Source organism: Alexandromys fortis, unplaced genomic scaffold, assembly GCF_014885135.2.
Source record: "Alexandromys fortis isolate MF-2015 unplaced genomic scaffold, M_Fortis_MF-2015_v1.1 scaffold_167, whole genome shotgun sequence".
Classification (NCBI taxonomy): domain Eukaryota; kingdom Metazoa; phylum Chordata; class Mammalia; order Rodentia; family Cricetidae; genus Alexandromys; species Alexandromys fortis.
In genome coordinates, this window is record NW_026068050.1 from 3687540 (window position 1) to 3704943 (window position 17404).

The following is a 17404-nucleotide window of genomic DNA, read 5'->3' on the forward strand; positions in this document are numbered from 1 at the left end:
CAGGACCAAGGCCTTCCCCCCTATATTTAGGCTGAGCAAGGTATCTCTCCAAAAAGAAAGGGCCCCCAAAAGCCACTTCAAGCACTAGGGATAAATCGTGGTCCCACTGCCAGTGGCCCCACAGACTGCCTAAGCCACACAACTGTCACCCACATTCAGAGGGCCTAGTTTGGTTCTATGTAGCTTCCCCCGCTCTCAGTCTGGATTCAGTGAGCTCCTACTAGCTCAGGTCAGCTGTTTCTTTGGCTCTCTCCATCGTGGTCTTTGATCATCTTTGACTGGTCTCCAGAAGCTTGGCCCAATATTTAGCTGTGGATCTGCTTCCATCAGTTGTTGGGTGAAGGTTTTATGATGACAATTAAGGTAGTTATCAATCTGATTACAGGGGTAGGCCAGTTTAGATATCTTCTCCACTATAGGTTGTATTCTTAGCTGGGGTCATCCTTGTGGATTCCTGGGAGTTTCCCTGGTGCCAGGTTTCATACTAGCCCCATAATGACTCCCACAATCAAGATATCTCTTTCCTTGCTCTCTCTCTACCCTTCCCTCAATCTCGACCATCCTGTTGTTCCCTTATGTTCTCCTCCAGCCACTTTCCCCTGTTCCTTTCCCTTGCCCTCCCCCTAACCCCAGCTTTCCATCTTGTGGTAGGAGCTCTATGCTTATAGATATTCTTCTGCTTAGGTAGGTTCTGGTGATTTGAATTCAAGTTCTCATGCATATACTTGAATATGAACTTTAGCCATTGAACTATTTCCCAGTCCTGAGGTATCTCTTATAAAATATTTATCATTTTAGTTCTAAGCAAGCAAGATTATTTTTTCCTTGACAAGATAGCTTTAGGAAACATGTATTGTTTAGTAGGCCAGTTGGGCTTTATCAGTGATGTCTGAAGGCTTTAAAATTTGCAGTGTTGAGAACTGAACCGAGGGCCTGTGTGGGCCTGCAAGTATTCTCCTACTGCGCTATACCCCAGTCCCGATATATTTTTCCTGCCAAAATGACTTTATTATCCCAGTGTAACATTTTATGCACTCACTTATTATAGAGCATCTTGATTGCTTCTAAGTTGTGGTGGTTGGGAATAAAATGGTTAGATGTCTGGGTGCAGGTTTTTTGTGTGGACTGAATTTTCAGTTCTTTTGGGTAAATGCCAAAGAGTATGATTGCTGGACTAGATGACAAGAATGGTTTGGGAAGAAAACTTCAAAAGTGGCTGTATCATTTTAAAAATCTGATCCTGGAGGCTCGTAAGTATATAGTGAAGTGTTTAGTAGTGTCTTGTTTTAAATTTGAATTCTCTTCATAAGCGATAAGTAAGAGGCATCTTATATGCTTATTGGTTGTGGAACATCTTATGTTCTTTTGTGATCTGACATTGCCTTTGGGCAGGTGACTGTTGAGATTTATTTATTTTTCTTCTAAATTGGGGATTTGTGCTTTCATAAGCATTCTTTGCGTTTTATGAAGAATGTTTTTTAATTGCATGTTTCGTTTGCAAATATTTTCTCACATCCTTTGGCTTTTCTTTTCCTTCTCTTAATATAAGAGTTTATCATGAATTAGAAAATTTAAATTTTAGTACTATTTTATCATTTCTTTTGCTATCTTAAAGTATTTGACTTTTAGTTTTTCGATTATCTCCGGTCTTACAGTGCCGGAGTACTGTCTTATTCTGTTACTTATTTCTTTACTTAATGATGGATTCCAGAGGTCATTCCACAGTGATACATGAATATATCTCACATTCTTTTATAGTTGCATAATACCTTATGGTGTGGGTGTCTAATAGTTCATCCCACACGTTCCTTAGTAATGGACGTTTGGGCTGATTTTCTTTTTAAACCTTTGGTTTTAAATAATGCCATAATTTGGAATAAAAATTATAAGAGTTTTTCCAATAGTAAATCTGTATGTACTTTTCAGACATTATTATGAATTTTTTAACATGTAACAAATCGAGACGTTTATAATACATTCCTTAAAAATTTGTTTATTCATAATTTCACATGTATACATATACAGTCACTACATTTCCATTGATCTCTCTTGCGCCCTCCCCCCATTGAACCTGTCTTTCCTAATAAGCCCCTTCCGACTTTCATGTCTATGATACAGCCCTATACCTGCTATATATGTACTTACTGTCTACCAATGATTATCCGTTTGCTAGCCATTTCTTCATACTTTTGTGTACTAACCCATTTTAATGTTGTGTGCCTGTAAATGCTTTGGCATACATGATCATTATTGTGAGTTCAATATTAATATATTCTTTGTCGGATTTACCATGAAATATGCAGGTGTTAAGTCTGAATTGCTTAGATGAATCTTATATTTCTCTAATCCCTAACCCAATAAAAGATGTAGACATTAGCCATCAGCCCAGCAAAGTTCTCCTAAGCTGCTCCTCACAGACAGTGGTCTTTACCTTCTTCCTGTTGACTGACAAGTGTTGACACTTGTGCTGCTGCGTATCTTTTCATACTACCTCTCGAGGACTCTGAATACATGTAGCCTTGGTGAGTTTCTCTTATAGGGGACAATAGAGAAAAAAATGTGTGTGTGATAGATATTGGGAGAATGGAGCACTGGTACATTTCTTTTTTTAGTGTTGATTTCAAAGCAGCACTATGACATTGTTAAAAGAATTTGTTTTCTTGATTCTACAAGCACCCCTGCTACACTGGAACAGAACTATATAGTTTGTGAGCTGCATCAGAAAATCAGTGTGCTGTTCTCCTTCTTGAGAAGCCACCTAAAGAAGAAGAGCATTGTGTTTTTCTCCAGTTGCAAAGAGGTATCGACTCCTGAATTTTTCCTTTTGAACGTGTTTGTGTTGGATCACTGTCTTGGAGCTGTCCTATTTAGACAAATCATTACTCAGTGTGCGCAATGCTAGGAAACAGATCTATAAAGACTGATAATCCTGTATTTTTGTTGGAAAGGAAATCTGTTGTAGAATATTATTTTAAGGTGTGTTACTTTTGTTTATGCTTTATTTGTTTAACTCTGTGAAGCTGTGATTCTTTGCATGTCTAAAACACTGATGGTCTAATAAAGAGTTGAATGGCCAGTAGTGAGGCAGGAGAAAGGATAAGTGGGGCTGGCAGGCAGAGAGAAGAAATAGACATCTGGAAGAGAAAGAGTAATGAGAGAGCATGGGGAGGAGGATGTCAGGGACCAGCCGCCCAGCCGCCAGCTGCCCAGCCAGCCACGGAGTAAGAGTGAAAGTAAGATACACAGATGCAAGAAAAGGAAAAAGGCCGAGAGAGAGGCAAAAAGTAGTTGGAATAATTTAAGGAAAGCTGGCAAGAAACAAGCCAAGCTAAGTCCAAGCATTTGTAAGTAAGATTAAGACTCCGTGGTATTTATTTGTGACTTGGGTGGTGGGTCACCCCAAAAGCCAAAAGAACAAAGTATAAGAAACAACTTACAGAAATCATGAATGAAACTTGAAGCCCATTGAAGGCAAACATTCGCTGTCTTTTCTTTAGTACTTCTTTAGGTATTAATGATTCTGGGAGCATAGTATTCTTCATCAAAAGCATTGGCAGAAGGAATGGAGCTAGCTATGTTAATTGAAGCTTTTTGCCGTGTCGTAGTTCTTCCCTCCAAGAGTGTGGAACTGAATGTTCCTTTTGACCTGAGGCCCAAGTCCATCTACAGACCTTTACCCTGCCCCTAGGTCAATAGCTGGTACTTTAAAGGCAAATATGAATTGTTATGCCTTTTTAGGGTCCTTTTAGGGTCATTTGTCCCTTTGAAAAATCTTTCTGCAATATTTTGTCTATGTCCTTATTTAGTTAATAAATAATTGATGAATATCAGCCTTGTACTAGGAATAAGGGATTCAGAGAAGTATATTTGTTCTCCCTTAAGGAGAAGAGCTCATGGTTCATTTATATACTACTTTTATTGTGATTTTGGCATTTTTGTAGTTTCAAAAGTTAAGTTTCCTTTGGGTCCATTTTGTTTTTAATTTATGTGGACAAATTTTCTTAATATGTGTTAGAAATACTATTGAATTCTGCCTCAGTCTAACAGTATCCAGTTAGTAGTAAGTACATAGTAAAGAAGTAAGACTAAAACAGTAGTTAACTCCTTTAGACCTATACATTGAAATGCATTTATAGTAAAATTTTACTTATGTTTGAGTTATTTATTACATCTTATCTTTTCAGGAAGAAGGGTTAACTAAGTGCTCAGTCAGGGGAGAGGGTTAGCACAGCCTGTTTGTATAAGAAACAAATACACAACTTGAGGAAATTTTGTTGTAGAAATTTATGAATTACAATGATAGTAATAAAAGGCTTTCAAGCTTAAAAACCTAAGCTGTAGTTCTGTGAGGGTCCAGAGATGGAAACAAGGCTTTCTTCTGTTCAGAGTTGCTCACGGTTTTCTGTAGCTTTACTGTGAGGATCTCTTGGATATGTATATGATAACCATTTATTTTAAAGTGCAGTTTTGTAGATGTTGTATTCTTACAGCTCTTCAAAACTGGAAAGAATTTAGGTGACTTAAAAAATGTAAGAACAATTTTTTTTTCAAATTTTATTTTTAATGATTGAGATTTTTAAATTTTTTGACATCAAAATTGTTTTAGAAAATCGTGAGCAAGAATGTTTTAAGACTTTAATTCTAGATTACATTTCTTTTAAAAAACTGACAGTCGGTGAAATTTGTCCTCCATTCTGAGGATCAGACTTACCCTTCTGCTTGTGCCAGGTTCAGTACCTGTTCAGGGTGTTCTGCCGGCTGCGCCCAGGCATCTCCATCCTTGCTCTCCATGGTCGGCAGCAGCAGATGAGAAGAATGGAAGTCTACAACGAATTTGTCCGGAAGAGGGCTGCCGTGCTGTTTGCTACTGATATTGCAGCCAGAGGGCTGGGTAAGTGAGCTTGCTGGAGTACCATTCTGTGGTCATGGCAAATATATTTACTTATAGGGTGTTTTTCTGGAAATCGGAGTCTCAGATCTTGTGAGAGACTTTAGTACGTTGGTAAGTTGATGAACATGACAGATGACAGTGAAACTTTGTGTAGTATTTGCATCTCTGGTGAGCGTGGTTATGTGTCATGGTAATTAAATCATAATCCCGAGGAGCCTCTGTGGTCATCAAAGGAGATGAAAGGTTGAAATTTTAAAGATAAGAAAATTCTTACAACTTTGAAAACTGAAATTTAGCAATAAAAATCAGTGAAATCCATTTTTTGACTAGCCACTTTGATTTTTAGCATCACTATATTTAGCATCCTTTAACTTTACCTTCAGAAAGTACAGTGGTGACTGCACCTTGTAGCGTTGTTGGCAGCTACGGTGGAGGTGTGTAGAGAGCTAGTGGCCTGAGGTCTTCAGTCATTCTTCCCGTATACATCATCAACATCTTAAACATACATTAACAGCAGGGGAATGTGCCACCCTATTTTAGCAGTTACTTTCTCTTGAGATAGGGTCTCACTGTGTAGGTATAACTGGTCTCGAACTAGCTTTGTAGACCAGATTGGCCTCAAAGTCACAGAAATCCCAAGTGCTGGGATTGAAGGTGTGTATAACGACTTACAGCTGAAAATATTTTTTAAGTGATTCTCTTTGTCATCTTGACCTTCTTACAGTGATTCTTTCTTTTTTAAAAATTAATAATTATTTACTTATTATGCCAGGCGGTGGTGGTGGTACATGCCATTAGTCCCAGTCTTGGGAGGCAGAGGCAGACTTATCTCTGTGACTTCAAGGCCAGCCTGGTCTACAAAGTGAATTCCATGAGATCTAGGGCTACACAGAGAAATTCTGTCTCAAACTGCTCCCCCCCAAAAAAAAGTTGAGGCAAAAATGATTTTACTTATCATCTTTAGAAATCCTTGCAACAGACCCTATATGTGATTAGAGTTAGTTCTGAGAGATTGAGAGCAGGCTTCTGTGGAAATGAATAAAGCTTATAGTATTCAGAAATATAGGGTATATGATTGCTTACCAGTTTATTTGGAGTTAGGACTAGCAGGAAAAGTAAAGTATACATTTTTATTATTTTTATATGTCTGTGTGTCTATGTATATGTTCATGTGTGTGCAAAGTGTATGGAGAATAGGGGTGATGTCTATTGTCTTCCATGCTTCCTACCTTGTTTTTTGATATGTAGTCTCTCACTGAATTTGGAGTTCACAGAATTTGCTAAAATAGCCAGCAAACCCCAAATATCTTCTTATCCCTGCCTACCCAGTGCTGGAGTTAAGAGGAAAGTGCTTCTGTGCCTGACTTCATTTTTTTTTCTTCAATGAGTGTGGTAATCCAAACTAAGATCTTTATGCTGGGTGACAGCACTTTACCAAAATGAACCATCTCCTCAGACCCAGAAACCAAGAGTGATACTTTTAGGTCATTAAACATCAAGGTTTGGGCTGGAGGGATGGCTTAGTCATTAAAGGCTCACACCAGCATATCAGGATATGTTACTATTGCCACAAAGCATTGTCTCTTATGTTTCAGAAAGAAGCAATTTTAGTTCACTTCATCAAAGTAGAAAAAAATTTATAATTTCTTGGTTAATGCGATCAATTTTATTTTTACTAAAGTTTTGTTAGTGAGGTATGGTAGAAAGTCTTGGCACACGACACTGTAACATAACAGTAGTACAGCAGTCTAGGTACTGAACTTGTTTTCTTCCCCTTGATGTTTCTTCTGTGTAGATTTTCCAGCTGTGAATTGGGTTCTTCAGTTTGATTGTCCAGAGGATGCTAATACATATATTCACAGAGCTGGTAGAACTGCCAGGTAGGTGTGGCCCATTTCTTTGCTTTTGTACTGTTTAATAACAAAGCTTGCTAACATGGACCATGGGAGGCCAGCTTTTGCGATTTGTTCCAGGGCAATGAAAAAGAAGACCTCAAAGTAGCAAGGGTTAGGAAAAAGTTCTTATCCATCTAAAGGCTAGACTTTTTCTATCTGAGGGAAAAATTATGAAACAGATGCTTTCTGATGATAACTTTCTCTTTAATTTAACTTAAAAAAAATCTTTTCTGAGATTCCCTCTGTCTCCACATTGCTACATGGATTTTTACAGTTCCTAATTAGGCCTGCATAGTCTCTACTGCTTACAGCTCTGCCCTCCACTTCATTTCTTCTCCGCCCAGTTCCTTTTTTCCAACCGCAATCGGGACAATTAACATGTTACACTTTGAGGGCCTGACCCGTCTCATGACACAGGATAAGTCCTGTAGTTTCTCTTAGACTAGGGAATGTCATAGTGACTGGCCAGAGAGCAAGGCCAGTGGTCTTACACACAATCCTTAGGTTGGTGAGGTTCTCAGATGGTAAACAATTGGCTGAGCCTGGAGCCTGACCCTGGGACTATGTGCAAAAGTCAGTTACTGAGAGCATTATGTAGAACCAAGTTTCTTCTATCCTGGACTTGGAATAAGTAAAAACAACACCTGGAAAATTATATTCATAAATATTAACTTAAGCAGAAAAGCATCTTGTGACCTTCCACAGCTATACGTGTATCCTGATAATGGGATATATGTGTGAGATAAACACCCGTATCAGTTCTTAGGGAAGAAATGAAGTGACTCGTGAGAGAAATTACAGGCAGGAGCACCTGGTCATTCACAGTCAGTAACTCCATGGCTTTGCCAGATGCGGCTGCCCCTCAGGGAATTATATGACTGGTGGGTTCACTTGTTCAATGCTGGTTGTCACTGCTGTATACTCCCACTGCCCTCTACAGTGTAGGTAAACTTGCTCCTGCTCCAGCTATAAACAAAGACTGGAACAATTAGATATGTGAGTGCCACTCCTTTGTTGTGGGTAACTCTGATAGGGCTGGGGAGATGGCTCAGTGGATAAAAGTGCTTGCCATGTAAGCCTAACACCCTGAGCGATCCCTGGAACCCACTTAAAAGGCCTAATGCACGGCTGCTCACCTGTATTCCTATGCTAAGAAGCCTATCTGGTTAGCTAGCCTGGAGTAACACTGCATCAGCAGAAGCCAGAGAGCCACTCCTTAGCGCGCAGGTGGTGAGAGCCACCTCCAAAAAGTTGTCTTGTGACTTCCACAAAGACTGGCATGCTCGCTCTCCTTCTCACACTTTGATGCACAATAAATAAATGAAAAAGCACAGCCTGAAGGCTGTTGTTGAGAACAGTTCATGAAGTTTTATTTTGTTTTAATTTACCTTTCTAAACTTCTCTAAGAACTGCTTACTGAACGTCAGCTCAATCTTCATGATTTCTCTATTTTAAATGAAGAAGTCAGTGTTTAAGCAGCAATACAATATGTTTGAAGATATAAAGAGCCACGATTTGAACCAGATGGTCTGACTTCCCTAGTCTGTGGCATAAGTTTAGTAAGGGACAAGGTCGATAGGAGTCTAGATGTCTTTTCTGATTGAGATTTAGAGACGTTGCTGGAGGCCCCTCCTAGTGACTTTTTTCACTTGTTGGTTTCCTTTTTTTTTGTTTTGTATTTCATGTTGAAGCATCTTATACTGGCTAAAGAGCTGTGGGGAAAATGTCTGGGCCATAAAACTACATTACAGATGGATCTAAATGAATGAAAAGAATTATGTAATATGTTGTACTATTGAGATTATAGTGAAATTTGTAGAATTATAAATGGCTGACCTCTTTCTGGGTCGCATTTGGTAATGGTTCTCAAAGGCCTTAGAATACTTCCTTTGCCTTATACTTTGTGTAGACATTGATCTTAAGGGAGGAGAGATGAGATCTGGACGTGGTGTGCTTGGCTGAGATTGGAAGGCTCCTGCAGGTTTGCTGGGCTTTAGAGTAAGCCTAAGGCAATCTCTGCAATGTAGACCCTGCCTTAAAGAGAAGTTAGAAGAGGACTGACAGTGGTCCAGGGGAAGAATTCGTGTCCTAGCATGCGTGAGCTCTAGAGTGCCTGCCGTGCATGTGTGAGGACCTGAGTTTGAGTCGTTGGCACCCGTGTACAAACACTTGGAAGTGACATGCCTCTGTCCCAGGGCTGTGTGGTAGGGACGGGTAGATACTCAGAACTCTTTGGCTACCTAGTCCAGCTGAGTAGATGAGGTCCAGGTTCAGTGAGAGACGGAGAGCAGGTGGGGAAGACACCAACAACACACTTGAAACATGCCATGTAACATGAGAACAGAAAATGGAAAACAAATGAATATCAATTCAGTAAAATTGTAATAAGTATTTAAATGGTTAGGAATTATAAATAACATAAATACTAATATAATAAAGTCATGCTAATTGTGATTAGCTAAGTGGACTGTTGCTTTGGTTTACGTTTTCTTACTCTTCTTCTTGCTGTCAAAATGGTGTAATTTGGTGCTTTCATGGAGTTTGGTGTTGGTCTAACTGGACTACCATCTGTCTCTGCTTTCTATGCTTTCCCAGGGATGATAGGATCTTTAGCCCTGAGGGCCAAAGACTGTTTTCCTCACTGGCTTCATCTTTCTACCTGATCTGTGCCCACTCCTTCTCATCCTTCCTTCCTCTCTCCCAACTTCTTTCCTCTCTTTTTTGCTCTCCTTCCTTCCGCCCACCCTTCCTTCTTTGCAAACTTCCCTCCTTTGTCTTTTCAAACTTTCTCTTCCTTTCCTTTCTTCCCTTTCTTCACAATCAGTTTTAGCTAACTTTGAAGAAAATAATAGATATTTTTGTATGAAGAGACTTTTTTTTCACCTGAAGCAAAAAGTTTTTCTGAAGCCTAATAAGAAGTAGAGTGTCCTGTTTGCTAATTTTCATAGACTGCTAAAGAGTGTTTGAGTGTTACTGATTGACTTGAATTTATACCATGGGTCACCAGCAAACATGACTGTAATAAAAATGTACTCAAATGTCTTTCTTTTAAGACTAAAAGAAGAAAGACAATAGTATAATGGTAAGCATATTTTAAAGTAGATTGATTTGCTTGAAGGTACAAAAGAAGTCTCTGAATTGGAATTAATGACATATTTTAAACCTGAGGTAAGAGTTGAGACTGAGTTCTGTAGAAGATATCATTGAGTGAAACAGTTGTCTCTTGACAGCTAGGAAAAAGGAGCACAGACTGTTCTGTTTATTATTATTGTTGTTGTTATTATTATTATTTTTGTGTGTTTGTGTGTAAGTGCTTGATGTATGTGTGAGTACACATGATATGCCTGTGGAGGTCAGAGGACAACTTTGTGCAGTTTGTGCATTCAGTTGGGCTCCAGAACCTGAGCTTAGGTTCCCAGGCTTTGATGATAGGCACTTTTACCCGCTTAACCATCTTCCCATCCTTGTTTTAAGTTCTTACGAAGGTGCACCTTAATATTCTCAGTTCATTTTTGGATTATTTTTCACAGTGAGATCTTTTGAGAAGTCCTAGTGGAAGCTGGTGATAAAAAACCTTTCACCCATGACTTAATTTCCTTTAGTAAACATGTGGTTTGTAAAAACTGGTGTATGCACCCATGGACGTTTGCATTTTTGTGGTTCTGTGTGTCTTTAGATAGGAATGGTTAATACGGTATCTCAAAAATATTAGACTAGACTTAGAGGTCTTTCACCTGTGCCAGTTGTGTGGTGTATAAGGTGGACTCTGAGTCCTTCATAGAGTATATTTAGCAGTGTTTGGAAATCTACGTGAGATGGATGAGCACTTCGGTATATCAAATGATTAAAGAGAGATTTTTAGTTTTGAAGAAGTATAGTTGAACATTATGGTGAGCATTAAATTGGATCTTGATGGTTGTGGAGCTGAAGACTTAGGACAATGCTGCAATGCTGAGTCTGAAGAGAATACTGCTTTCTTTTTCTATTTTAAAGAATATTTTAATGTATTTTTAACACAGTCATTAACTTTTAAAGTTGAAGTCTGACCCTTCATACATAAACAACACATTCTGAATTGACCATTGACCATTTCAGTGAAGAGGTTAGCATATCTTCTGCTTGCTTTTTTTCTCTGGTGGTTGAAAATGGCCATTAATGGGTTTAGAGATAATGAGAAAGCTTCGTGGGCCATGAGACTGAATAATTGAGTTGAATAAAGGCTAAATTAAAATTTGAAACTAATTAAAATCCTGTGTTAGACTGTAATTAAAACCAGGTTTCCAGAAAGTGTTTGCTTTTGGAATTGAACACTCATATTTGTCAGAAAAGTTGCTAAAGTTGGAGAATATGGCTTCTTCTTCTTCTNTTTTTGGATTTTTCGAAACAGGGTTTCTCAGCAGCTTTTTGGTTCCTGTTCTGGAACTAGCTCTTGTAGACCAGGCTGGCCTCGAACTCACAGAGATCTGCCTGCCTCTGCCTCTGAGTGCTGGGATTAAAGGCGTGCGCTGCCGCCGCCGCCACCACCGCCTGGTGAGAATATGGCTTCTTTACTTTTGTGCCTTACCAGGGAGAAATAAAGGGTGAGCCAGGTGTTATTGTCTCCAAGCATTTACGGTTTTACTGGACTCTTTGGATTTATAGCAAAGAAAAATTTTCCTTAGCCCACTTAACAAAATGATGTCCTCTTTGAGACAAGTGAGTGAAGATAGTTTGTTAGGGTTTGTCCTGTAGGACATTTTGCCACTTCACAACATTTGTCTTTAAGGCTTGATGTTTTGGTTCTCAAAAGCTTGACTTCTTTTATTTTAAGTAAAAAATCTGCAGTTGAAAGCACAGAAGGTTTGTTTTTAGAAAGTAGGCATGCACCAGATGAGCCTTTTGTTTGTGGGTCGTAGGGAGGCTAGGAGAAAAGGTGGGAGTTTATGTGTAACTTTTTCTGTTCTAGACTGCTGAGGAAAAATTCATTTTAGCTGTATTCCAATTCAGCCATTTTCACCTTTTTTTTTTTGTAGTTCTCATAATTGTGAGTAACTTTAGATAGTGAACTGTGACTCCACTAGGGGGCAGCAGAGCCAAGCGTTTGCTTTTCCTAGTCTTTGGGATCCCTATAACAGAAAGCATGAAGCTGCAAACTAGTTAAAATTCCTAAATTGGGAAGGGCTCATGGTTTGCAGAAAATGCTCTTATTGTAAGGAATCAATGAGAGTTTTTTTTTTTAAAGAGTCTTTAGCTTTTTGCAAACTGAAATAATAAAGACAATTTCCCTAAGAAATTAAGCCTAATGTGAGTTTATTAGGTATGTGATAGGAATATTATTTTCAAATGAAATTTTCTATTCCTAAAAATTCACTTAGGTGGGAATTTTAAAATTCTACTGAGTCTGCTTCTCCCAAGGAGGAAATTGCTTCCTTATATAGCTTCCTGCTTATATCTGTTGATAACTGGACTTTAACAAGGGGCAGAGCAAATCTTTTGTCTTTGAAGCATTGAAGATCTGAGATGAAATACAGCTGGTAGAGGCACAGAGGCAAGTAGGGGTCTGATGTTTCTTAGGAGGCAGCCAGTTCTCAGGTACATCCTCTGCTCTTGTTCTCCTATGGTCTGCTTAATTCAGCAGGCCATGTGGTCTTTTAAAACATAAGGCAAATTCTCTGACTCCTATGAAGGTTTCCCAGTTAAGTCAATGACAGCCCATACACTTTCCTTGTCTGTCCGTCTATCATTTTTCTTTTTGTTTCAGGTCTTGCTGCTGCTTATAAATGTTAGAAGTGCTATTGCCTTAGACCTTTTTATATGTGATGTTTCTAAAATACTGCTTCTCCACAGTTACCTGTGTGGCTTTCTGTTGTCCCCCTCGAGCCGTCCCTTTCTGTTGTCCTCCTCGAGCCATCCCTTGCGTCCTTCTCTTTTTCTGCATCATTTATCACATTTGGATGTGTTAGAGCAACGAGTTGGCTTTCTTTTTCTTGTTCACTTTTCTCATTACTAGATTGTATTATAAAGGCTTTTTTCTAAATTGGTGGCCAGCAAGCCCAAAAAGCCCAAAAGATTCTCCTGTTTCCCCGTTCTTTCCAGCACTGAGTTCTAGGCATGCAATTATACCTAGCTGTTTACCTGGATGTTGGGTGTCTGAACTCAGGTCTCCCCTCAAGCTGCGCAGCAAAGCTTGTGGCGCCTTTTCTGAGTTCACTCATGGCGCCACCTCCTCAGCTTGTCCTCTGGCTTCTCTTTTGGGTTTGTCCAAACTGTCCTAGAACTCAGAAATCTGCCTGCTTTGCCTCCCAAGTGTGTCCCATCACCGCCTGGCTTGCCCTCAGAGAGCAGACACAGCAGTTGTGATGTCTGTCATCTATCTTACTTGATCAGGATGCGTCTTTATTTTATATGCTGATAACTTCTGCCATCATGTATGGTTTAATCTAGTGGCTAAAGGGGAATGTTTTGAATTCATACTTTTTTTGTAGTGTATGAAGATGAGTAACTTTGAATCATATGGTTTTGCATTTAAACAATGAGAAAGGTATTTACAACTAGCTCTTGAGTTCCGACAGATAATTAGATAATGGAGTGCTTATATATTTATATTTCTGTTTATAAGACAATTAAATAAGCATGAAGACGAAAATATTCAAGTTTTCATTGATCTTTGAAATACTACCGTTTCCCTTGCAAAACTTGACTGTCCTTCCCGTGTCTCTACAATTAATGTTAGACTGGCTTCTGATTCCTCAAGGTTCATTTAAGGCTTCGTTATTTCTGGACAGTTTTCTTAATATCTGGACTATCAGGTAATATTCTCTGTCATACTCTTACAGTCTCCTCTGTGTTACTAATCAAATCCTGTATTACTTTTTTTTTCCAGACAGGGTTTTTCTGTGTAGCCTTGACTGTCCTAGAACTTACTCTGTAGACCAGGTTGGCCTTGAACTCATAGAGATACACCTGTCTCTGCCTCCTGAGTGCTGGGATTTATTACTGGCTTTTAAATATCTGTTCATATAGACATTCAACTTTTTAAATAGCCAGCATGATGTCTGTTTTCTCACCATTTTACTGCCAGACATATTAATAAGGTTTTTAAAAAAAATAACAAATTATCTATAAAAGATAGCTTAACATTTTGATATATTTTAATCTTTTTCAGTCTGTTCATACAAGAATATATTTTTTTTCTTCATTAGAGTTGGATTTTAAAATTAATATGTAAGGTAAAAAGCTTTCCTTTAGATTTCATAATAAAAGTGCAGTACCTTCTCTTAGTTAAGTTGCAAAAACCAATTTTTCTTTCAACATTTAATGATAAAATATTATTTGCAGACAGTATTATAGAATTTCTTGCAGAGGCATTCAGGGCAGTACAAAATGAGGCTTGAATGTACCTTTTAACTCATCTTCCCTGCTGTTCATTTTTTCATTCCAGCTGTGCACTTTCCCTTTTTTAGGCCTCTCTTTACTAAATCAGTCTTGCATTGTTTCTGGTTTCTCCAAATGACCCAGCATTCTCTTAGAACACCGTGGGCCCCTTTGTGTCTGCCTTAAAGACCTGACTGAAGTTCGTCTGCTGTGTGATATCTTTCCTCGGGAAGGGCACTTCTCCACTTCTGGGTTGGCGGCGCTTGTTGCCCGCAACTGTCCTTTGTCATTCTTTGATCGTTGTCTGGAGTCTTGTGCTTCTATGTGTTTGTTGCTCCTGCCTAGGAGCTTGTCCTTTCTGTTTAGGATGAGTATCACATTGCTTGAGGACAGGTCCCTGCTTCTGTGTGTTTGGTTTTTTTCTTGAGTCATGCTTCTCAGTAAGTAGTTACTTGGTAGTTATAAATATGTGCCCCTCAGATTTTATACCATGAGCGTAAAGACTGCTTTGAGATTATGTTTTCTTCTGTAAAACGTTTTCCTAAATATCCCATTTGATTCTCTTTTGTTGCTCGTGTCCCAGTTGGCACTGTGGTGTTAGTGACGTCAGTACTTTAGGAAGCCTTTGCCTGTGTCAGCACCGATTTCTGAAGGTGTGGTATAAAGTAAGGCTTGGCTCATGTGAGGGAAGAGCCGGAGAAGGTATTTACCCGAGTAGGCCTGTTTCTTAAATTGACCTGAAAAGTTTTATTTTAAAGGTATCAGTAAAGTCCATAGGCAGATGAATTGATTTCTGTGTTTTGGTTCGAGACAGAGTTTGCTGTTATCTCAGCCCTGCCTTGACCCTGCAGCGGTTCTTCTGCCTTAGCCTCCTGTGTTCAGAGATTACAGGCTTGTGTGTCAGTTTTTCCCAAAACCCGATTTCTTCAGTGTATTTGGTTGCCATGTTTAATAAGTAATTTGTCATAACACTCTTGTGGTTTCGGTGGAAGCAGTCTCCTTGATATATTTGTATGAATGTATTTTAAATATCCCTTTGGGATTGGGCCTGTTGTTGCCTGAGGCTATATACAAAAGAAATGCCATCTTGGCCTACAAGATTGAGACCCCCATCTCAAAAGAGGAATTCTGTTTAATTGCTTCTTTTTTAGATGCTAGCTCTACTTTTGAAGTACAGTCTTAAAGGCAGTGGGAATTACAGCAAGTGATTGAAATTCGATGCAAGGCAGCTAGAGTCCTACTTTTCTGACATCATGGAAGAAAGCGGGTTTTTCTAGCATTTACTAATTAAGTGATTTCATGTCATCTACTCATCTTCTTGTCAAAATGTAAAATGAAGATTGTATTGATGCAATGAAAATTTTTATTTTGTTTAGGTACAAAGAAGATGGAGAAGCTTTACTAATTTTACTACCCTCGGAAGAACAAGGGATGGTGCAGCAGCTTCTCCAGAAGAAAGTACCTGTGAAGGAGATCAAGTAAGAGCTGGTTGTTCCTGTGTTGCTGTTAGCAGTGGGAACATGACATCATTGCCTGCACTGCCTTCTTCCTCCTAATCTATTCGACCATCTGGCTTCCGATTTAGAGGGGGAATAAAAGGACTTTAAAAAGTCTTAGGAGAAGAAATTTGAGGCTGACAGCAGGTGTGAGGAAAAGTACAGTTGCTCCACCTCACACATGGCGTCTCCTCTAGTATCAGCACCCAGCACACTGCTGATTGGCTGCAGCTCAGGAGCTGCATTGACAGGTCAGTGTCACTCGGAGTCCCTAGTTCACAGGGAGTTTCTCTTGGTGTCCCTGAAATTAGTATCTCAGAGAGCCACCTTAAAGGAAGGACTGTTTTGGCTCACGGTTTCAGAGGCTGTGTTGTTAAGGAAGGAGGTGTGGCAGAGCAGAACAGAGCAGGTCATCTGGTGGTGGGCTAGGGAGCAGAGGAAGAATGCCTGAGCGTCATGTTTCTAGCTTTACTCAAGTCTACCCCAGTAAATGAATTTGTTTCCGTGGATTAGCCTTTTAATGCTGCATTTAATGTCCGTACCGTACTCCAGATCATCTAGATTTTCTCCTGTAGTCTTTGCTAGAAATTTTGTGTGTGTACACTAGAGGCTGACGTCAGAATGCCTCTTTCAAATGCTTTCCTACCTTCTTTTCTGAGATGAGGCCTCTCACTGACCCTGGCTGGCTGGCCAGCTCCTAGGGTCTGTCTTTCCCCTGACTCCGCCCCTCAGGCCAGTGCTGGGGCTTCAGGTGTGCATAGCTGTGTCTGTTTATCAAGTTGGTGTTGGAGATCCAGACTCAGGTTTTCCTGCTTGTGTAATACTTTGCCCAGTTAGCCGTCTCCTGAGCCCTTTCTGCTTTATATTTATATCTATGATTTATGTTGAATTTTTTTTAAGTATGTTCCAGGATTCATGTGTTTTACACATCCAATTCTAATATCATTTATTAGAAAGACTAACTTTGTTTCCTTATGTTGCTATGGTTCTTTTGTCAAAGGTCTGTTGACTGTACATGTGACTGTATTTTGGGACTCTGTTCTCCTTGATTTGTTCTTTTGCCAATTACTGTACTGAACCTGGCAGCCCTGGAGCTTGTGTTTGGAATCAGTTTATTGATACCCATAAAATAACTGGCTGGTGTTTGTATTGGTATTACATTGAATCTGCAGATCAAGTGAGAAATAGATTGAAACCGTGACAAGATTGAATTTCCCTGAAACTGAATAATCATGGTTATTTGATTTCTTTAATCATAGTTTTTTGGGCTTTTAAAAAAAATGTAGATCTTGCTTAGACTTTCTTAGCCTTTGGTATATTTGCATTCTGAAGCCTTGTTATACGTTTCAATAGTCCCAGGAACATTTTCTTTTCTTTTGATTTTCCAAGTAGGTTGTCATTTCACTTTCAAACAAGTATAGCTTTATTTTTTCCCCAATCAGTATGCTTTTACTATTTCTTCTTCTTCTTCTTCTTCTTCTTCTTCTTCTTCTTCTTCTTCTTCTTCTTCTTCTTCTTCTTCTTCTTCTTCTTCTTCTTCTTCTTCTTCTTCTTCTTCTTCTTCTATTTACTACATTGAAAAGCAGAGTTCCCTGCTTTTTTTATTTCCTGTCATTTTATGTGTATGGCTGTTTGCTTTCATGTATGTCCTTTGTGCTGTATTTCTGGTGCTGGTGGGAGCCAAAAGAAGGTGTCAGATCACCTGGATCTGGAGCTACAGATAGTTGTGAGCTGCCATGTGGGTGTTGAGAATTGAACCCAGGTCCTCT

At 39.2% G+C, this 17404-nt stretch overlaps 1 protein-coding gene across 2 annotated transcripts in view; it reads left to right on the forward strand.

Moving 5' to 3' along the window:
• Positions 1-17404, forward strand: part of Ddx10 (DEAD-box helicase 10) — a 164205-nt gene that overhangs the window by 11873 nt on the left and 134928 nt on the right. For both annotated transcript variants that reach the window (XM_050119479.1, XM_050119480.1), the window contains exons 7-10: positions 2674-2800; positions 4729-4891; positions 6687-6771; positions 15516-15617. In XM_050119479.1, coding sequence (XP_049975436.1) covers positions 2674-2800; positions 4729-4891; positions 6687-6771; positions 15516-15617 — 477 coding nt within the window. The remainder of the gene's footprint in view (positions 1-2673; positions 2801-4728; positions 4892-6686; positions 6772-15515; positions 15618-17404) is intronic.